The 20,795-nt window shown below is 43.3% G+C and overlaps 1 protein-coding gene across 1 annotated transcript in view; it reads left to right on the top strand.

Moving 5' to 3' along the window:
- The window catches only part of LOC147630953 (ferredoxin C 2, chloroplastic-like), a 35,312-nt gene extending 27,325 nt beyond the window's left edge, over window positions 1–7,987 (top strand). The window contains exons 4-6 of the mRNA XM_086809001.1: window positions 7,316–7,384; window positions 7,475–7,519; window positions 7,646–7,987. Of these exons, the coding sequence (XP_086665127.1) occupies window positions 7,316–7,384; window positions 7,475–7,519; window positions 7,646–7,690 (159 nt within the window). The 3' untranslated portion in view covers window positions 7,691–7,987. The remainder of the gene's footprint in view (window positions 1–7,315; window positions 7,385–7,474; window positions 7,520–7,645) is intronic.
- Window positions 7,988–20,795: the final 12,808 nt, after the last annotated feature.

Here is a 20,795-nt window from a genome sequence, read left to right as displayed (position 1 = left end):
TGAGCGCCGCCGTCAGCTTGAGGGAGAGAAGTTGTACACAGCCTGCAGTACAGAAGGTACACAGCCTGCAGTACAGAGGGTACAGAAACAGTTGCGGCCAGCCGCCTGGGGAAAAACAGGCGCAAGAGAAGATGATCGCCGGTTGATGAACATGCGCCAGATAGAAGTGATGGATCCCCACTCTTGAGAGAGAGATTTCTTTTAATAAAATTAAGGTGGAGTTGCAACTAGAGATCTCCACGCTGGCATGTGGGTGGGGAGTTTGGGTAGGTGACCATGCCCACTCCCACACTCACTTAAAGTGGGGCTCCCCACCTTGGCCCCTAAGTGGGTGCCCAAAGGGGGTGCCCATTTTTTTAATAAAATGTGAACACCTAACCTTATAAAATAAAAGGTTAGATTATAAAACATTAAAACAACATGTACCATATACTTACCACCTGTTCACATGCACTGAAACTCGTCAGAATACAGGGCAGACTTCACGACTCACTGGCAGGCGTCCCCGCTCAGTAAGTAACACGTCAAGCAGGCAAACACACAAATACATGTCATGCGAAAACAGTTTCAAACATGCAAAATATGTGTGCATGTGCAAATAGTAACATGGACATATCTCCCGTTCATGGAACAAGTACAAAATATCTGTCGGCACAAAACTGGCACGACATAAAAACATAAAAACCTGGTCTTCCTATGGAGTGACAGTCCCATAGGTAAGACAGTTCCAGGCACGAGTTTCCCTATGGTGTGACAGTCCCATAGGCAAAACACGGCACGAATACTGGCTCTTCCATGGCGTGACAGTCCCATGGGTCGAACACAGTCCAGGTCATACACGGGTGGCACTGGTCTGGCTCCCGTCCATACGACACCATCCTGCTAACACACGGGTGGCACCAGTCTGGCTCCCGTCCATGTCAGCAGAATACTGGCCTCTTCACATGAGACACCGGCCTGGCCTCAAGTGAACGAGACGCAAAATACTGGCCTCTTCACATGAGACACCGGCCTGGCCTCAAGTGAACGAGACGCAAAAACTAGAGATGGACCAAATGGTCGGCCAATTGGTGACACCAAGTGTGGATGCCCGATGACCGGCCAAGAGCCTATAAAAGGGTGGCCAAGGTTAGTTATTGTATATAGAGAGTTCTATGGTCTTGGAGCCTGGATCTAGTGCAGACGTGCACCTGCTTTATGCAGCCGAGGCCGGCAGCAATCTCGAGGCCCGCGAGGGGAACTTCGTGGCGGTATGGGACGTCGCGAGGAGGAGATTGGTCGGTACGTCAACCTAGTTAGCTCAGCTCGTGGCTCGGTGGGGACAGCCAAGACTGTGGGCTCGCCCACGGCTGTCATGGTTGGGAGGTGAGTCAGGCCTGCACCCCCTTTGTTGTTTGTTGTTCGTTTGTTTGCAGGATTCGAGTTTCGAACCAAGATCGATCACGAGGGGATCCGTGGGGATTTGACAGAAATCCTCTTCATGGGCGATACCCTGTTGTAAAGTGAGGCCAAATGCTGCCATATACCTCTAGCCAGCGTCATGTGCTTTACATGATTGATTACCTGTGGTGTGCAGTTGAGGAAAATAAACGAACGGACCCTGGCGTTGACACGATCCCACATCTGTGTCTGGGCCTCCCGGTCCTTTCGGATCGACGGTAACTCCCCTTCCTCTACTTCCGACCGTGGAACACCAACAACGACGAAATCGGCGAGGTCGTAGGACTCCAGAAAAGAATTCCATCATCACCTTCCATATGCCGTAGTTGCTTCCGTCCAACTGACGGTCCACCGGGGACGTGGGGAGTGTCGGGATCTTCACATGTCTCTCGGCCATCTCAAACAGATCTGCCATAGCGGGGATGTACTCTGAAATGGGTGGGTGGGTGGGAACAAAGAAGAACTGATACCTGCAAGTGGCTGTCCAGCAAGTCAGCCCGCCTTCCTCTTGCTTCTCCTCTTCCCGATCAGCCCAAAACAGTCCACCAATCAGCCACAAAACAGTGCCCCTCTTGCTCACACAAATCCCAAGAACTATCAAGAGCCTAGGGCTCTGATACCATGTCAGAATACGCAGCGGAGATGACGACGAGATCTGGGAACACGAGCAAAAACGCAGGCAGAAAAACAGCACAAGAGAGAGAGAGATGTAGGTGTGTAACTCTGCTCTGATATACACAAGAAGATCCCGAATATGATACAAATAAGGTATGGGGGCTGGGGGCCTATATATACATCCCTGGGAGGGCAGTCGGCCAGCAGATAAAGTGCCCACGACTGCTGAATAGGTCCCACGACTGCATAAATGTAGTCGGCCAGCAGATGAATGCCCACGACTGAGGAAATCCAGTCGGCCAGCAGCCCAGTAGCCCACGACTGATGAACATACAGTCGGCCAGCACTGGAGTGCTCCTGGCATCCTCTGGCAACCCTCCCAAGCCTCAGAAAAATGGGAAAAAATAGGGGGAAAAATACGGGGAGTGAGGAAAAATGATAAAACACCTCATAAGGGCGGGCACACCCACAACAAAGGCCCTGGTGTATAAATCTAGACAGGAGATGACTTCTAACAAGGTCTTGTCTCAATACTATGTTCCTCTCACTATGAGAGAGACGGATATGTGGTGCATCCCTGTCATACTGGAATGGTGGTAGATGATCCATGTCTAGGCCATGCTGTGAGAACCAATGTGTGACCTGTGCATACCATGATCCTCTGTCTCCTGCCTCAGCCAGCTGTCTAGATGTCTCAAAAGCTCTGTATGACAATCTGTCCTGTGGCATCTCTCTGAATTTGTCTAGCAGGCATATAGGTTGGAATATGGCCTCTACCATCATAGGAGGCGCAACAAACTCTGCTCGGATAATGTCATGAGGTACTGATGGTTTGCTGCGTATCATGCGTGCCATCATGAGGGCCTGTGGTCTCTCTATCTGTGTCCACCAATGGGTAGCAAGTCCTGGCGCCCATACCGCTGCTCCATACATCAGCCAAAATCCTTTGTGTGTGGAAGGATTAAAGAGACGGTAGCCTTTACTGCCACTGCTGTAACCCACAAATATGCATTTAGTTGCTTTGTCATCAAGCTTACCTCGCAATTGCTGAGGTACATGTGCATAAGCTATACATCCAAAAACTCTGAAGTGATCAACTTTAGGTTTCCTTTCGTGCCAGGCCTCATATGGCGTTATGATTTTCAATGCTTTGGTAGGACATCTATTCAACACGTGTAGCACACATGATTGCCTCCATCCAGAATTTGTGAGACAAGCCTTTGCCTTTAACTATGCATCTAGTCATTTCCATGAATGATGTGTTCTTTCTCTTAGCAACACCATTTTGCCGAGGAGAATATGGCATTGTGCATTGATGCTTCATGCTCTTTTCTGCTAAAAGCTTTGAAAGCAATGGACATGTATTTCCCCCCTCGATCTATACGGAGAGTTTGCACTTTGCAACCTATTTGATTTTCAGCTTGTGCCACAAAATGCTGAAAACATGCAAATACATCAGATTTTGCTTCAAGGGATACACCCAAGCAAATCTGGAGTACTCATCGATAAAGGTTACAAAGTATAGATGCTTTCCAATAGATGGTGTCCGCATAGGACCACACACATCACTGTGCACAAGCTGTAATTTCCAGATAGCCCTTGTTGATCCATCTTTTGGGAATGCATTTCTGGGCATCTTACCCAATATGCACCCTTCACATACATGTTTTGGTGGTAGTTCTTGTCACCATGTGGCTCCTTGAACAACAAGGTATTCCTAAATAAATGCAAAGATAGATTCTCACTGGATCTTTCTATGCATGTGAACACCAGTTTGACTGGTGAATCACCCTCGAGATGTCTAGTGTTTGGGCTCACCTGATATGATCAGTAGTCCTGTGACATGGATTCGTATTTCGCTTTGCTGATATGATCAGTAACCCTTCTGGTAGTGCTAGTGTGACTAGTAGGCCTGGAGGTGTGACCAGTATGACTGGGAACATTGAAGCTTGGGGTCATCTAGTACGACTAGACCCCTGAGTGGGATACGTGGCTTCGGAACGAGGGATTTCCAATGTATATTTGCATATGCACTTCATTTTGTGTATGTACGAAGATAAAAGATTTATTAGATGCATGACTTGTTTCATGTTCTGCATGCTTGCTTATGTCGGGTCTTGTAGCTATGAGAGTGTGTGGATGCCTTTGCTTGTTGATTTGTGATTGGCTTTTGCAGCCACCAAAATTGGCCGTCAAGAGGCTCAAAAATCATGATTAAGGCTTAGTTAAGTGTGAACAAAAATCCTTATAAACCATATAAGTGAGTAAAATCGTGTAAACTCATGTCTTGTAAACCGCCTTCAGGTAGAAATATGCTAGATAAGCCTTCACACACGTTTTGTGACAAAACTTGGCTTTACACAGGTGTCTTCCATCCTGTGGCTTTGTTGCTCCTGTGGAAAAATCCCCATTCACACCTTGGTTCTACCTAGTGTATAAAACACTGGTCGAGACGGGTGAGGGCCAAATGGTGACACCATAAGCTTCTTAAACAAATTCCTTTGTGAGGCAATGTGTTTAGAAGCACCACTATCAAAGTACCATGTGTCGTGTCTTTCATTGACATGAGAGACATATGCACTAATGATGCATCATAACTGCAAGTAAGAAAAGTCCACTCATCTGGCACAAGATTTACTGATGCATCATCTTTCGCTGTAGGTGATGAAGAAGAATCTACAGTCATGCCACTTTCCTTTTTCTTCTCCTTTGCAGGCCGCTTTTTGCACTCATTCAAATAGTGACCCAACTTTTTGCAGTAGTGACATTTGTGCTTTTTCTTGGGCTTGCCTGCATCATTTTTAGCCTTTTGTGAAGGTTGTCCCAAATCAACGTTTGGCTGAAAATTTCTTTTCCCTTGCCCTTGCCTTGTGCGACTTCTTTTTAGAAATGACCTCATCAATATTAAGCAACTGCTCTCGAAGATCCTGGATCTTCGTAAGATGACATGATCAGCCATACTATCACCATCATTCATGTCCAAGTTCTCAAGTTCTTTCTTGAGATATGCAACCTTGGCCTCATTCTTTGCTTGATACATGGTTTCAAGTACATCCCAAGCTCGCCGTGAGGTCCTGCAAGACAGGATATGCGGTATGATTGATTGCTTTACTGACAAAGCAATCAAAGCCATCGCTTGCGCATCACGAGTATCCCATCTCTTCTACTCCTGTGAGGGGGGAGTAGGTTCTGCAGGTTGTTTAGCACCACGGCCAGGTGTGTTAGGTGCTATGTCAACAAGGCGTGCATCTCACCTGACACATAACCCCATAATCCTTTGGCCACAAGAAGGTTTTGACCATGAAACTCCAGAGGGAGTAGTTACTGCCATCCAATTTGTCCTCTTGGGACAAAACAGTATTCCCAGCCATAATGTTGAAATCTCTTTAACCAAGAGATATGCAAACACGTGCAACCAAGTTTGTTGTAAAAAGCACCTGCAGACAAAATTCCAACGCACTAGAGTACAATGCCAGGAAACCACAAGATCTTGTGCAAATGTTTTGCCCCAAATACAAGGTTGCAAATAAAGTTTGTAGTGTCCTGACAACACAATCACTTCATAAACTTGCAAACAAGGCTTGCAATGTGAAAAGCCCCAAAAAATGGGCTATTTTATGTGTCAATTGCACATAAATCACAAAAGCCCCAAAAATTTGTGTACCAATGAGCTTCAATTGTGCGATTAAGCATTCCCAAATTTTCACTAAACTTTGCACGTAAGGCACAGAGTGGGCAGAGGGCTGCCCACTATGAGCACTGCCTGCCGACGGGGCGGAGGTGGTGCTGTGTGCACTAGTGCTGCTGGACCTGGACGCAGAAATGGGTGGGAGTAGCTGAGATGCGCTAGCGAAGGCCTTGCTAGGAGGCGCAGAGGCCAATGACGGAACTCGACTGTGCGCCGGATGGAGGAACAGCCGTGGACAGAAATTGCGCACAGCGTCGTTGTTGGACAGGAACTGCGCGAGTGTAAGGGGGGCAACAAGGCTCTGATACCACTATTGGCCCAGGGCCAGTCACAGATTAGGGTTAGGGTTTCACACAGACACACATACAAAATTAGCAGCAGCAAGCAAGTACACAGAGGATAGTGATTGATGCTCACACAATGGATTGAATTGCAATGAGTGGAGTTGGGGAGTCAACTCCATAATACAAAATGCAAATAAAAGTGGTGGTGTCCTTTCACACCAGATATCCAAGAGGAAAAACCCATGTTCACATGTGGCACTACTCATAGCATATATGCCAATATGGCATACTTGCATGCTTGGAACTGTTTTCGCATGAAATTTCTTACTTGCCTGCAAGATCTGTGTCTAGTTTGGTAGGTGTGACCCTAAACTCTTTGTTTAAGCTTATTTGTGTTTTAGCTCATTGAGCTGCTCTGCAGGTTCACACCTCATTAAAGTACGGCTGGACAACTTATAAATGAGTCTGGGCATCCACAATTAATTAAAGTACGGTTGGACAACTTATAAATGAGTTTGGGCATCCACACTATTAAAGACTGGGTGGACAGGTTATAAGCGTGTTTGGGCACTTATTGGATGGCGGCGGGCCTTGGGCCCAAGATCCTGCTGTAGTTACCATTTTTTCATAGCCTGCAGCAGGCGGGTTTTTATCCGCCTGTAGTGGATGCCGCCGAGGAAGCACCATGTGGGGTTTTGAACCCAGGACCTCCTAGTCCTAGTCAAACATCTCTTCCACTTGAGCTATCACCTCATTGGCCTCTGAAGAGAGTATTTGCTTTATTGCTGAAAAGAAAATGAACTAGATATATGAGAGAATTCCTCAATAGTATGATACATGCAATAGAATGACCAATGCTTCCATGCAAGGGATGACCCTTGCATCCATGCAAGGGGGGATGATCGATGTGACAAGGCATGTTGACTTTTGTTCCGAAAATCTTGTCTAAAATTCCTTAAGAGTTACTATCATTTATTATCGGTAGTAATTCTTTTTGTTGTCTTTTACAGTTGTGCGCTTTTTGCATCAGACCAAGCATTGGCATTCTACTTTTATTTGATGTGCACGAGGATTTCCTTGGCGAACTTGCTTGTTGTGGTGTCTGTGTATTGTCTTGCATTTATCATCACACCCGTACCATCATAATATTTCTTGGTGATTTTGATAGTGAAGGGAAAAGATTGCTCGATGACCTTAGATAGATGCACATATGTGGTGCTTTTTTGGCATGTTTGGTGGACAATGGAAAGCTTCTTGAATCTTTACTGCTTTTCTTTTGATCATGTAGGGATATGCTCTTCTTTGTGTTGGGTACCCACTTTCAGACCTCGAAGTAGAGACTCAGGATGAAGATGAGGTAAAATGCTTTACCTTCATAATGCTAGGCATGCTTCTATCTTCTGATTTTTTTTGCATGTGGAACTAAAGGGGCTACCATCTATTCCAGGTGTATTGGCTACAATTTGGGCAATATTTTGCTGGTGGTCCAGTGGTGAGTGCAGTAATCTTTTCAAGGGTATTAGTTTGGTTCTCAGAAAAAGCACTTGTAGTGTACTTACCGAAATTGACCCATGTTTCATCTGGAATCACCTGTTTGATGTTGTGGTTGGCATACCAGGAGAGAGATGATTATGCGTTGGAGCTGGCCGTAGCAGATGAATAGTTGTGAAGAGTGTTGGTCAGAAGGAGCTTTGCATTGTTTTCCACCTTGAGGAGAGAGTACCAGGGGAAGCAGTTGGTCGACATTAGGAGGCTGCATTGAGTTGCTTTTCTGGCACGGCAGGGGACATATTCGGGCCTTTTTGAAGGCGTATATTGTATGTGAAGTGGTTAGAAATTAGAATTTTGAGAGTAAGATCCTGCAATATGAGCAGTGTTGTCAATGAGGGTGTAACAATATATATTGCTGGAATTTGGCAGCTTATTAAGAATCAATTTCTAAGTACGAGTTTTGTCCTCTGTTCAATTGTTGTGCTTCCTTCATAAAGCTTTAAGTGGACCATGGCTTGTAATAGTTTAGATTGTTGTATTGTGATTTTGTCCTCAAAGAAGTAACTCATTATCAAACTGACACTACAACAAGAAGTGGTCGTCGAACTCGTCCTAAGCTTCCATTAGGACTTGCTGGTTAACGCATTAACCGACGGTAGTTGAGGAGTGGCCTTTCAAGCTTGGCTATCATGTTTAAACTTGGCTATGAAGGTGTAATGAAGTTGTGAAAGAACAGGAGCTATATACATAGTCTCCTGCATGCTTGAAGGGTGCTCTCAGGCACATCATCATAAACTAAGAATCCGTGACATGTTTGGATGAATGCAAGCATAGTGGCCTTTTTTCTTTTGGTGGATAGCCTTACCATGAGTTCTTTATAGAGAATATTCCATGTTGGGAATCATGATAAGGCAGTGGTCTCTTAGTCTGGATGGTGAGGATGCAGGTGATGACATCCATTGCATGAGTGTGCTAACCACTGTGCCAAGCCTCATGGTGCAGACATTGCACAACTTGGAATGAGCACCTAAACGTTTGTTGGTAGCACCATTTTTGTGATGTTGGAGCCATCTGATGTTCTTCCTCCAAAGTTTACAAATCTCAAATATCAAATTTCATGCTTGTGTTGAGGATGTCAGGGGAATCATTAATGGCATCCATTACATGCGGCTTGGCTTCACCTCGCACCATGCAATACAAGGAAGCAATATGGATCAAGCTTGAGTTGGAGCTCCCGCTTCCATACAACAGCATCCTCCTCGTGCATCCTCCCCCGCTTCTTGTTGTGCATAAGAAGCATCCTTGCTCCCCCTTCTGTTAGTCTTTCTTTCTCGCCCCTTGCCTTGCTTCCCTTTTCATCTTCGCCACCTTCACCCTTGGCTCTCCTGTTGCTTTCCGTGCTCCACCTGCACATTTCAGATCCGCCTTCTTCCCCCTCGGTTCCACCTGGTAGCATTTCATCCCCGTATACTGTCCATATTTTAGTCCATATTTGTTCCTTTTGTTGAGATATCGAGCTCAACTAGTGCTATGGCGGACATTGATGACTCGCGTGGGTGACAGCTTTCGCAGTTATGCCACTGGCATGATTGGTGAGATTATGATCAATATGCCGCCAGTGGATGACAAGCTGTGTGACAATCACTTTGGAGTACTGGAGTTATGGCATAGTTATAGCGCTAGCTCCTATAGTCAGGTTCACACTAAAGACCGGCCATTTTGTATGTTGTTGTAGGAGAGTACTTTCCCTTTATGTATGTACTTTTATTTTTTAGTTGTATGGTTGTAGAGAAGAGAAGAAGATAGAAGAAAATTCAGCCATCCATCTCTCTCGTGTCTTGCACTCTCTTGTGTGTGTGTGTGCTTACAAGGAACTCAAACTCTCTCTCTCTCCCTCTCTCTCTCTCTCTCTCTCCCACATTCTCTCTCTCTCCTCCACATTCTCTTTATGGTATCACAACTCCGGTTCGTGTGAGAGCTAAGGAGGCAAGAACAAGTGAGTAAGGAAGCGGTACACGGGTAAGAACATCACCATCTCTTTTCCTTCTTGGTTTAGGTACAATACTCCTCGGTAGCTACGGGAGCTACACTTCTCCGATTGGGGAGCTGTGTTCGCAAGCTTGAAGGTGCATGTGTGGTACATATACTTTGTACTTCACTTTTGCGGCTAGAATCACGTTTCGAGCATGTTTCGGTCTCTGTTCTGTCATTGCAAGGTATTTTCGTCGATAGTTTCGAGAAGTTTTGGTTGAGAATTTTCTCTCGTTGAAATTTAGTTATTGCAGTGCAACAGTGCATTTTGGGAGTGCAGATAGTGTTTGCACATGTATTGTTGACATTGGGTGTATGTGCATGTACTCTGGTTAGCTCTGGTGATCTATAGGTTTTGCTGAAGTACCGCTACAGTAGTCATAGTAGATACTGCTGTGTTCTAGGTTGCATACAAAAATTGTCTGTTGTAGTTTTTTGATTGTTGCAAGAAAATATGTCTGGTGACAGAATCAATCAGATTGTCAGTGATGAGAAGCTAGACAAGAATAACTTCCATGCCTGGAAGTTCAGAATGACTAATTTCCTTATGGGTAAAGGATTTTGGGACTATGTCGAAGGAGATAATGAGGAGCCTCCTGAGTTGTCTAAAGAGAATGCCACTCCAGCAGACAAAGTTGGAACTAGGGTGTAAGGAAAGTCATGTATTGGCTTTCAATGAGTGTCACAGACATGATGATAGGACGCATACATGATGCCAACACTCCAACAGTTGTGTGGCAGAACCTAGTGCAGATGTTCCAGACTAACACAAAGGCAAGAAAATTACAGCTAAAACAAGAGATGCATACTGTGGAAAAGAAAAGCATGTCTATCAATGAGTATGCTTTAACGATCAAGGGCATTGTTGAATCCCTTGGGTCAATCAATGTATCGGTGAAAGATGATGACTTGGTAAGTGTTTGTTTGAAGGGGCTTAGCAAAGAGTACAAACCATTCAAGACCTCCATTGCAGTTGGGGGGAATATTCTCAACTTTTAGGGACTTGGTGTCTATGCTAATCATAGAAGAAAAGTCTTTAGGCGAGGACTCTTCTTCACAAAGCAAGAACACATCAGAACAAGCCTTCTACTCAAATTCACGTAGAGGCAGAAGTAGAGGTCGTGGTTGAGGCCAAGCTGGTGTCGACAAGGAAATCAGAATTCTGGACAACACTCTAATGATTCATAGCAGTAATCATACACTGGTGGAAGAGACCAATTTAGAGGCAGGGGAGCCAAAGAGGCTGAGGTGGTCGGCAAAGAAATCAGAATACAAATAGCATAGAGTGCTATTATTGTGGAAAACCAGGGCACACGGCAAAGGACTGCTATAAAAAGCAGAATGACATTAAAAGTGGAAAGTTGCAGCAAGGCAACTATGCATCATCTAGTAAACAGGAAGGTGATGAAAGAAGTGAGCAGCTATTTGTGATGCAGCACATGCTCAGTTCCATAACAAGAGATGTGTCGGGATCTCAAGATACATGGTATGTGGATTTTGGCGCCTCTAACCACATGACCAGTCATGCTGTGAGTGGTTTAGAGGCATGTAGACAATGGAAAAACTAGGTCATGTAGAAATAGGTGATGATACTGCACATCCCATTGTGCATGTTGGTAAAGTGTCATTCTCTATGTATGGTAAAATGAAGTACTCGGTAGATGTACTTCATATTCCAAATATTACAAAGAACCTGGTTTTTGTTGGATAGATGGTTGAGCAGGGTCTGCAAGTGAGGTTTAATCCTCAAGGATTTTTTTGTGGAAGACTTCAAAAATCAGTGTCGCTTGGTTGCAAAGAGTAACAAAAATGACAAGATGTTTACTTTAGATGTGAACATGCCTGAAGTTAAGGCAACCATGTTTGCGCATGGAAGAGGTGTCATTGCAGATATTGACATATGGAAGACTTCAAAAATCTATGTCGCTTGGTTGCAAAGAGTAACAAAAATGACAACATGTTTACTTTGGATGTGAACATGCCTCAAGTTAAGGCAACAATGTTTGCGCATGGAAGAGGTGTCATTGCCGATATTGACATATGGCAGTTAGGTACCCTATTGACAGGTTGAGATATGAGGGATATACAACCCATCATTATGCTTACATCGTTAAAGCAATACAAGAATTGCAGCTCCCTTGTTTTGAACAGGCACTTGGAAATAAGAAATGGGAAGATGCCATGATTGCGGAGATGGCAGCATTGGATTTAAATGCAACATGGAAGTTAGTGCCTTTGCCTAAGAAAAAGAAGGCAATTGGTGGGTGTATAAAATCAAGCATAACGTTGATGGTTCATGAGTAGGTATAAGGCAAGATTGGTGTGGCCAAAGGCTATGTGTAGACTTATGGCATTGACTATGAAGAGACATTCAACCCGGTTGCAAGAATGGCAACCGTGAGAGCTGTCATTTGTTGGAATTAGGGTTGCAACAAATAATGATGCAAATGCCCCAAATCTGATATCTCAAAAGAGGCATTCAAACCAGCCTTAAAATCAGCAATATGACTCTCATTTGGTCCTATGAGCAGCATGTCATTGACATAGAGAGCAATGATTAGATGTACATCATCCACATGTTTAATATACAAAGTGCTTTTTGTTGGACTATTCTGAAAACCATGTGCAGTCAAATATGCATGTATCTTTTCATACCAAGCTCGTGGAGCTTACTTTAAACCATATAAAGCCTTTTTCAACCTGCACACTTTGTTTTCCTGCCCTCTTTGAACAAAACCACGAGGCTGCGATACATACACCTCCTCATGCAAATCTTCATTCAAGAACGCAGTCTTTATGTCCAACTGATGTACATTCCAACCATTATGAGCTGCCAATGCACAAGTGCTATGAATGGTAGTCATACGACAAGTGGGAGCAAAGGTCTCATTAAAATCAATGCCCTTTTCTTGAGCATAACCCTTTGCAATAAGTCTAGCCTTATAGCGATCATCAACACTGCCATCTGGCTTTTGTTTCAACTTAAAAACCCACTTACATCCAATTACCTTTTTACCAATAGGCAAATCACACAAAAACCATGTACCATTCTTCATTATAGCATCATATTCACTTTGCATTGCAGCCAACCAATTTTTTGATTTTTGTGCCTCATCAAATGAAAGGGGTTCTTCCTGTTCACACATACTACACACAGCTAAAGCATAACAATCTGATGTATAAGAGGCATGCTGAAAACTTGAACGAGTATACCACTAGACATAGGTGCATCAATTTTACTATCATGCAAGGTTTGCACTAGCCATTTAGGCATACCTCTAGCCTGCTCATTTTCAGCCCTATCCTCATAAAATTACATCTTGTAAATCTGCATCAAAAATAGGCTGATCTATGATGTCGTTTGAAATCTGCGTACGTTGAATATTTACCTCATTAGGACTTATATTTGAATTCCCACCTGTAAACAGAGGCAACAACATATCAAATACATCCCGTGAGCTCACACCTGTCTCTTTGGTACATGATAACAAAGGCTACACAGCATCTTCCACAAAAACAACATCTCGACTAATCAAGATACGCTTTGACTGCGGATGATACAATCTGTAACCCTTGCTCTCAGCACTGTAACCAACAAAAATGCATTTGACAGCCTTATCATCCAATTTTCTACGTTGTTGCACAGGCACTAAAGCATAGGCCAAGCAACCAAAGACACGCAAGTGACCAATAGAAGGCTTCTTGCCATGCCAAGATTCGTATGGAGTAATAGACTGCAAGGACTTAGTGGGACAAGTGTGTACATATGCAGCAGCACGCATGACAGCCTCAAGCCAAAACGCATGTGGCAAAGCTTGGCTCTTGACCATACATCGTGCCATCTCCATAAGTGACCTGTTTTTCCTCTCAGCAACACCATTTTGCTGAGGGGTATATGGCACTGTACATTGGTGTTTTATCCCACGACTAGCCAGAAATGCATCAAACTCTTTAGACATGTTGTTTACCAAATGACGGAGTTTGCATAGGCCCACATACATCACTATGTACAAGTTGCAATTTGTTTGCGATCGAGTGGCCCGCACAGAACCATCCTTTGGAAACGCAGAACGCTGCATTTTGCCCAAAAATACAGCCTTCACAAACATGTTTCAATGGTGCCTCAAGAGGGGGCAATGAAGCAACCATATCAAATTTCTGCAAACGCAACAAACTAGCAAAGTTCAGATGACCAAAACGAGCATGCCATAGTTTTGCATCTGAAATTGTCTTTTCATCAGAAACTGCATTCGTTGAATCTTCCACACACTTGTCATAAGAATTGAGCCTATACATTCCATGGAACAAGGTGCCAGATGCAATAATCGTATCACCAGAAGTCAAATCATGAACAGTACATTTGTCATCCACAAATTTGTCATCCACAAATTTGACTACAATTCCAAGTCTAGCAAGCGCAGAGACAGACAATAAATTTGACTACAAGTCCAAGTCTAGCAAGCGCAGAGATAGACAATAGATTCTTCTTTATCCCTGGCACATACAAAGCATCTGAAAGTGTGAAAGCGCTGCCATTTGCAGCAGTAAGCATAATTTTACCAACGCCCTTCATTGGGTAAGAAGCATTATTGGCACATGTGACAATATTCCCATTAGAGACAGCCTCAAGACAAGTGAACATATCACGATGCGAGATAATGTGCTTTGTAGCACCACTCTCAAAATACCATACATCTGAGTCAACAGAAATTGCCAAACATGCATCATGTACAGATGGGTCATACTGGCAATACACGCTAAACGCCCATTCTGTATCATGCACAACATTTGCAGAATCTGCATTTGTAGAAGCATCCGCTATTGTGGCTGCATTTGACTCTTTCTTCTTTGCCTCTTTAGCCTTTAGCTTAGGGCAATTCTTAATGACATGATCAGTTGCCTTACAATAGTTGCACCTGATCTTTTTCTTGCCTTTATCAAGAGCCTTCTCAGACCTATTGTTGCTACTTGTGGAAGTAGAAGAAGTTGCAGACCTACTAATAGGAGAAGAAACAGTGGAAGGGACTGCCTTACCACTTCTTCTCTGCTGGGCAGCAACAAATGCCTTATCAACTGCATGCTGCCTAGCCTTATTTTGCATGGACTGCGCTTCTTGAAAGAGCTTGTTGACTAAAGTATCATACTTGACAACATCAAGCATGTCCTCAGTAACAAGTCTCCACGTGGAAACAAAAGTCTGATATGACTCAGGTAAAGCATCAAGAACAGTCTGTACAAGAGAATGATCAGGAATAATCTCACCTGCAGAGATCAACTGTTCCTTGAGATCTTTAATCTCAGCAAGAAAAACATTCATGTCATAATCTTCGATTCCAGCTCTTTACGCAGGTCAGAGATTTTTGCCTCGTTACGACCTACATACAAACCAGCTAGAATATCCCAAGACCATTTTTCTGTTTTAGCTGAACGAATATGTGGAGTGATGTTACGTTTGACAAAAAGTGCAATCAAGGCAGGAGCCTGCGCATCTTTACCATCCCAACGAGCTTGTTCACCTGGACGTACATCCATACCCTGCACAATGTTCCACACTCCTTTTGCAACCAAAACATGCTGCATCATGTATGCCCAAAGTGCATAGTTACTGTCTCCATCCAATTTGTCATCAGAGCAGACAACATGCGAAATACATCATTGCCGTTATCAGCCATGGCCACTGACTGAAACTGATGCAAAAGCTACCTAGAATGAAGCAAAGACTCAACAGAAAACAACTCGTGCTATGTAGCACGGTCCATAATAGAATACGTATGCCTGTTTTGCGGAAAACTGCACTGTTGAAATTTCTGCACAAAATGACGAAAACACATGTACAGAACTTGTAATGGAGCCCAAAACAACCTCAGATGCAGAGTATAGGGACCTGCAACAAGCGCTCGCTTGTGAAAGCTCACCTCAATCAGAGCGTGAGTCGGAGGGTGCTAGCGGCGTAGCCCTGGGAGCCGATGCCTGCCTGATACCAATTGTTGGAATTAGGGTTGCAGAAAAGCACACAAAGCTTGGAGAAGAAGAAGCAAGAATGCATACAACACACAGTGTATTAGATTGTGTCAATGTACAAAAGATATGTTAGCCCTAGAAGAATGGGCGTATATACAAGCCGGGGGAAAAAACCTCCTAAAGAGGAAAAAAGTGCCCCGATGGTCTTAAGTGTGTTCACACACATCACTGCCTAGATATATGGCAACATCATTGATATGGCTGTAGCAAAGGGTTAGTCTTTATATCAGATGGATGTAAAGAATGCCTTCTTTACATTAATGTGATTTGCAAGAAGTTTACATGATGCAGCCACCAGGTTATGAGAGTGATGCACATCTAGATTTTGTCTGCAAGTTACGTAAAGCCTTGTATGACTTGAAGTAGACACCCAGAGCATGGTCGAACAAGATCGGGGAGTATCTTGTTACCATTGGACTCTAGATATCCAATGTAGATTTTTCACTTTATGTGAAAAGGACAAACATAGGGATCACGCTATTAGTCATCTATGTGAATGACTTGATTATCACTGGTGATAATCAATGATGTTGACATACATGATGTCAAGAGGCTTTTGAAGCAAAAGTTTGAGATGAAGGATCACTGGTGATAATCAATGATGTTGACATACATGATGTCAAGAGGCTTTTGAAGCAAAAGTTTGAGATAAAGGATTTGGGTGAGGTGCGGTATTTCTTGGGCATAGAGGTGGTGAGATCACCTCATGGCAATTTGTTATTGTAGAGGCAATATGGATTGGACATATTTTCCAAGTATGGTATGACAGGCTGTAAGCCTATTTCAGTGCCATTGAAGCAGAATGCAAAGCTTTTTGTAGATACAAGTGAGCTTTTGGAGGACCCCACTACATACATTGAGTTATGCTGTTAGAATTGTGAGCCAATGTATGCAGGCCCCTAGGAAGCCACACTTGGATGCGGCTAGACGGATTCTTAGGTACATAAAGTCCACAGTTGATAATGGACTTTTCTATGAGGGTGGTATAGAGATATAGCTACATGGGTACACAGATGCTGATTGGGCTGGTAGTGTTGTAGAAAGGAGATCTACATGTGGTTTTATGTTCTCGTTTGGGAGTGCTTCTGTGAGTTGGATCAGTAATAAGAAGCAACCAACAGTTACCTTGTCAAGTACAGAGGGGCAGAGTACATGGGTGCTGCTATGGCAGCTTGTGAGGTAGCTTGGTTTTAGAAGCTACTTGGTGACATAGGTGAGCCCGTGGATAGGAAAGTTGTCATTTATTGTGACAACGTGAGTAGTATACATCTGGCTAGTAACCCACTATACCATGCTAGAATGAAGCACATTGAGGTGCACTATCACTTTGTGAGGGAGAAGGGTCTAGTAGGTGATGTAGATCTGGTATATGTCAGCATAGAGGATCAGGTGGCTGACATCTTCACGAAGGCATTGGGCACAAAGAAGCTCCACAGGTTTAGGAACTTACTTGGAGTGCAGTGTGTGGAGTTGAGCTCGAGGGGGAGTGTTGAGATATCGAGCTCAACTAGTCCTACGACGGACATTGATGACCCGCCTGGGTGACAGCTTTCGCACTTATGCCACTAGCATGGTTGGTGAGGTTATGGTTGATATGCCGCCAGTGGGATGATAGGCTGTGTGATAGCCACTTTGGAGTACTAGAGTTATGGCATAGTTATAGCACCAGCTCATATAGTTGGGTTCACACTATAGACCGACTATTTTGTATGTTGTTGTAGGAGAATACTTTCCCTTTATGTATGTACTCTTATCTTTTAGTTATATGGTTGTAGAGAAGACAAGAAGACATGAGAAAATTTAGCCATCCATCTCTCTCTTGTGTCTTACACTCTCTTGTGTGTGTGTGTGTATGTGTGTGTTTGCTTGCAAGGAACTGAAGCTCTCTCTTCCCCCCACATTCTCTTTCCCTTTTCTAAGGCCCTTGATTATGGGATGGCCACCGCTACTTTTTGTTAAATTTGCAGCAATGTGATGAGCTATGGTGGATCAAATGAAAGAATCAACATCATTAACAAAGAGATTAGACGATGATTAAGATGTAATGTGAGCAATTAACTGATAGCTTAATGTAGGCATGGATAATCAAAAACCAGCAAATTCTCATGAGGCCAATGCCTCAATTTATAGAGTTTACATCCAAGCATCTAATCGCACTGATCTCTCCTTGATTCACTCCACCTCTTTTGCTTGATTCTCTCCACCTCTTCCAAGAATATCTCCATACATCCTAAATCTTCTCATGCTACCCTTTATTCTCTCCCAATAGATACCTCTCACCTTTTCATAGCTTCTCACTCATTTACAGTTTCTCTTTTACAGCCTCTTGCTAAGGGCTTGTTCCCGCACACACCCTATTTACTTGTATATTTCAACACCTCCCCTCAAGTGAATAATCCTAGCACACCTGGACCCTATACCAAGTTTCTCTCTTACTTGGTAGCCCGCGACCAGTGCCTCAAGTCCCTAAACTCATAGTCCTTGACACACTCTCTCTCTCTATGTGTCCAAGGCTACTACAAGTGCCTGTGACCTTGACAAAAGTGCTCACACATACATCTACCACATGGCCTACATCATCGGTGGCTCAGAGGTGGTTTTACTCTGTTGGGGCAGGTTACATTGGGTTGTGGGGTCTCTCTCTGTGTGTGTGTGTGTGTGTGTGTGTGTGTGTGTGTGTCTCTCTCTCTCTCTCTCTCTCTCTCTCTCTTAGAAAAGATGATTTGACTCCACTTCCTTAGGAGCCTCCATGCAGTTTGCCGATGTCGTTCCTTCTCCATTGGGTTTGTTGTAGCAGTCTCTTGCCATGTGTCCTGTCTTCCCACAGTTGTGGCAAGTGAAGGTCCTTCATCCTACTCTGCCTCTTCCTCGTCCTTGTCGTCGTGAGAATCCTCCTCAGGTGAAGAATGCTTTTTCCTCTCCAACTGTTGAGTCCAGCCATTTCTTCTCTTTGACCTTGGTCTCTTGCTCTAGTAGAGCTCCTTCTATCTCATACAGCTTCAATTCAGGTACATTCTTTAAGGTTGCTTCAATGTTTTCATATTCACCTTTGTCCACACTCTTTAGAAGCACTGCTAGTGCCTCATCATCTTCTACCTTCTTGTCAATGGCTGCCATTTGTTGCTTAATGCTTTTGTATTTGTTCAAGTGTGTGATTAAAGGTTCACTTTCCTTCATATAAAATTTGTAGAATTGCATTAACAGATTTATCTTTGATTTTTTTGCTTGAGTGCCAAATAATTTATTGAGTTCATCCCATGCATCTTTTGCCCATTGTATCCCTGTGATGTGATGAATGATTTCATCATTTAAGCTGACTGCGATGAGTCGTAATGCTTTCTCATTCTTGCTCTTCCACCCATTTCCCCTACTCACCTCTGGGCATTCATCTCTTCCCTCAACTAGCCCCCACAGATTTTTCCTCATGAGCAAATACATGGTTTTTGTTTGCCATGTATAAAACTGCTCCCCATTAAATTTGGCTATCTCTTGTGCCGTGCTCATGATGATGTGAAGGGGGTCTTACCTCTTGATCCAATTTCAAGATTCAAGGGCAGTGTCTACCCTTTTACAACTCAATCTGGTGTTTAAGTGATGATTACAACAGATTAGCAGCCCTTTTCTGATTTCTTGTTAGTGCTTGCTTCACTGTGTAGTTGCTTCCAAATGTTTTAGAGATAGCAAGATTATATATGTCGATAGGCTTAAAACTAGACAGATCTGGCCTTTTTGCTGTGATTTTCACAGTCATGGTAGACCTTGACTCCGGTTTTAGTATGAAATTTTGTATAGGTATAGTCTTTTTAGCAATGTTGTTCACCTTGACTAAAACATTTTAACCTTTAGCTTCTTGTCCTTCCTGAGGAAGCTTTATTCCTTCTAGAACAGAAGGAAAAGCTGTGTTTATTGTCCAGTAAGGATCATTCAAGAAGACTAAGAAGTTAAGCATGGACTAAAAATAAGTTGGACCATTGCTAATACGAGCCCTCATTCCATATTGTTGTCCAGATCTCTATGTCTTGAATCTAAAAGGGTAGCTAATATTGAAACATTCATGCCTTTTTTGAACAAGGGATATATGCCTACTGCGCCATAACCTACATGACACAAATGCTTACCCCAAGAAATCCAATTCAAACAACCAAGAAACCTCTAAACTTCAATAAGCGTTTTGAGAGGTGGTTGGAATCTCTCAATCTTCTCAACATGCCTTGGAAGTTTTATAGTCCCCTTCTTGAGTGTGATGCAAAGAAAATCTACCATTAATACATGCTCCTTGAAAGAATTAGAAAATACTAGAATATCATCAATGTAGGCAATGATAAATTTGTATTTTCCAAATATCATGTTTATTTTCTTTTGAAACTCTGCAGGAGCATTTTTAAACCCAAATAGCATAACAATCCATTAGAATTGACCCAAAGGGCACCTGTAGATGCTTGTTATACACAAGGTAGTGGAAAGAGAGAGTTAGAGACTTGCAATAGTATACACTATTCTCAGAAAGGCACGTCTTCTTTGTAGAGAGAGAGAGAGAGAGAGAGAGAGAGAGAGAGAGAGAGAGAGAGAGAGAGAGAGAAGCAAGCATAACATAGGGGACATGTTGTGATGCCTAGCTATGCGCCCATCATGTGTGCAATTCAATGGATTGTAGAGAGACACGTGCTAGAGATAAAATCTTAAACATCTAATTTAGAGAGATTCACAAGACTTTTGAATATCACAAAATTAAGGTGCTAAAAACCTTATAAGTTAATGTTGAAGGGAATTATTTGGGGATCTTGAGTGAATTATTTAATAGCCATTGAAGAAAACATTGAGGTATCCTATTATCATTATGCTTGTTTAGATTATCTAAGATTGTATGATTCTCAGAAGTCCCTTTTTTTTGGGAGGGCGTCCGTAATGTAGCCCCTAGGTATCGAACGTGGGTCCTCATCGTGGAACCGAACGGTTCTACCGGTTGAGCTACACACCCATCAGCTCTGATTCTCAAAAGTTCATGGGGTCAAACGTGGATTGGGGAGTGTTGCAGTAGCAAGGAGAACACATTGTCAACTCGTCTCTTCGAGATAAGAACTTTGAGATAAGAAGTGCATCAGACAACATGCTTTTGCACTTTGTATTGAGGTGAAGGCATGGGGGTAGGATGGTGGCCAAGTTTGGGTGGGCATCCCTTTACGATCTTGCGTACTCTACAGTAAAGGAGTTTACACATATATAGA

Source organism: Cibotium barometz, chromosome 15 (assembly GCF_041138505.1).
Source record: "Cibotium barometz isolate CiBa-2024 chromosome 15, ASM4113850v1, whole genome shotgun sequence".
Classification (NCBI taxonomy): domain Eukaryota; kingdom Viridiplantae; phylum Streptophyta; class Polypodiopsida; order Cyatheales; family Cibotiaceae; genus Cibotium; species Cibotium barometz.
The sequence above is the reverse complement of the archived record's forward strand: the minus strand, read 5'-3'. Positions and strand labels throughout refer to the sequence as shown.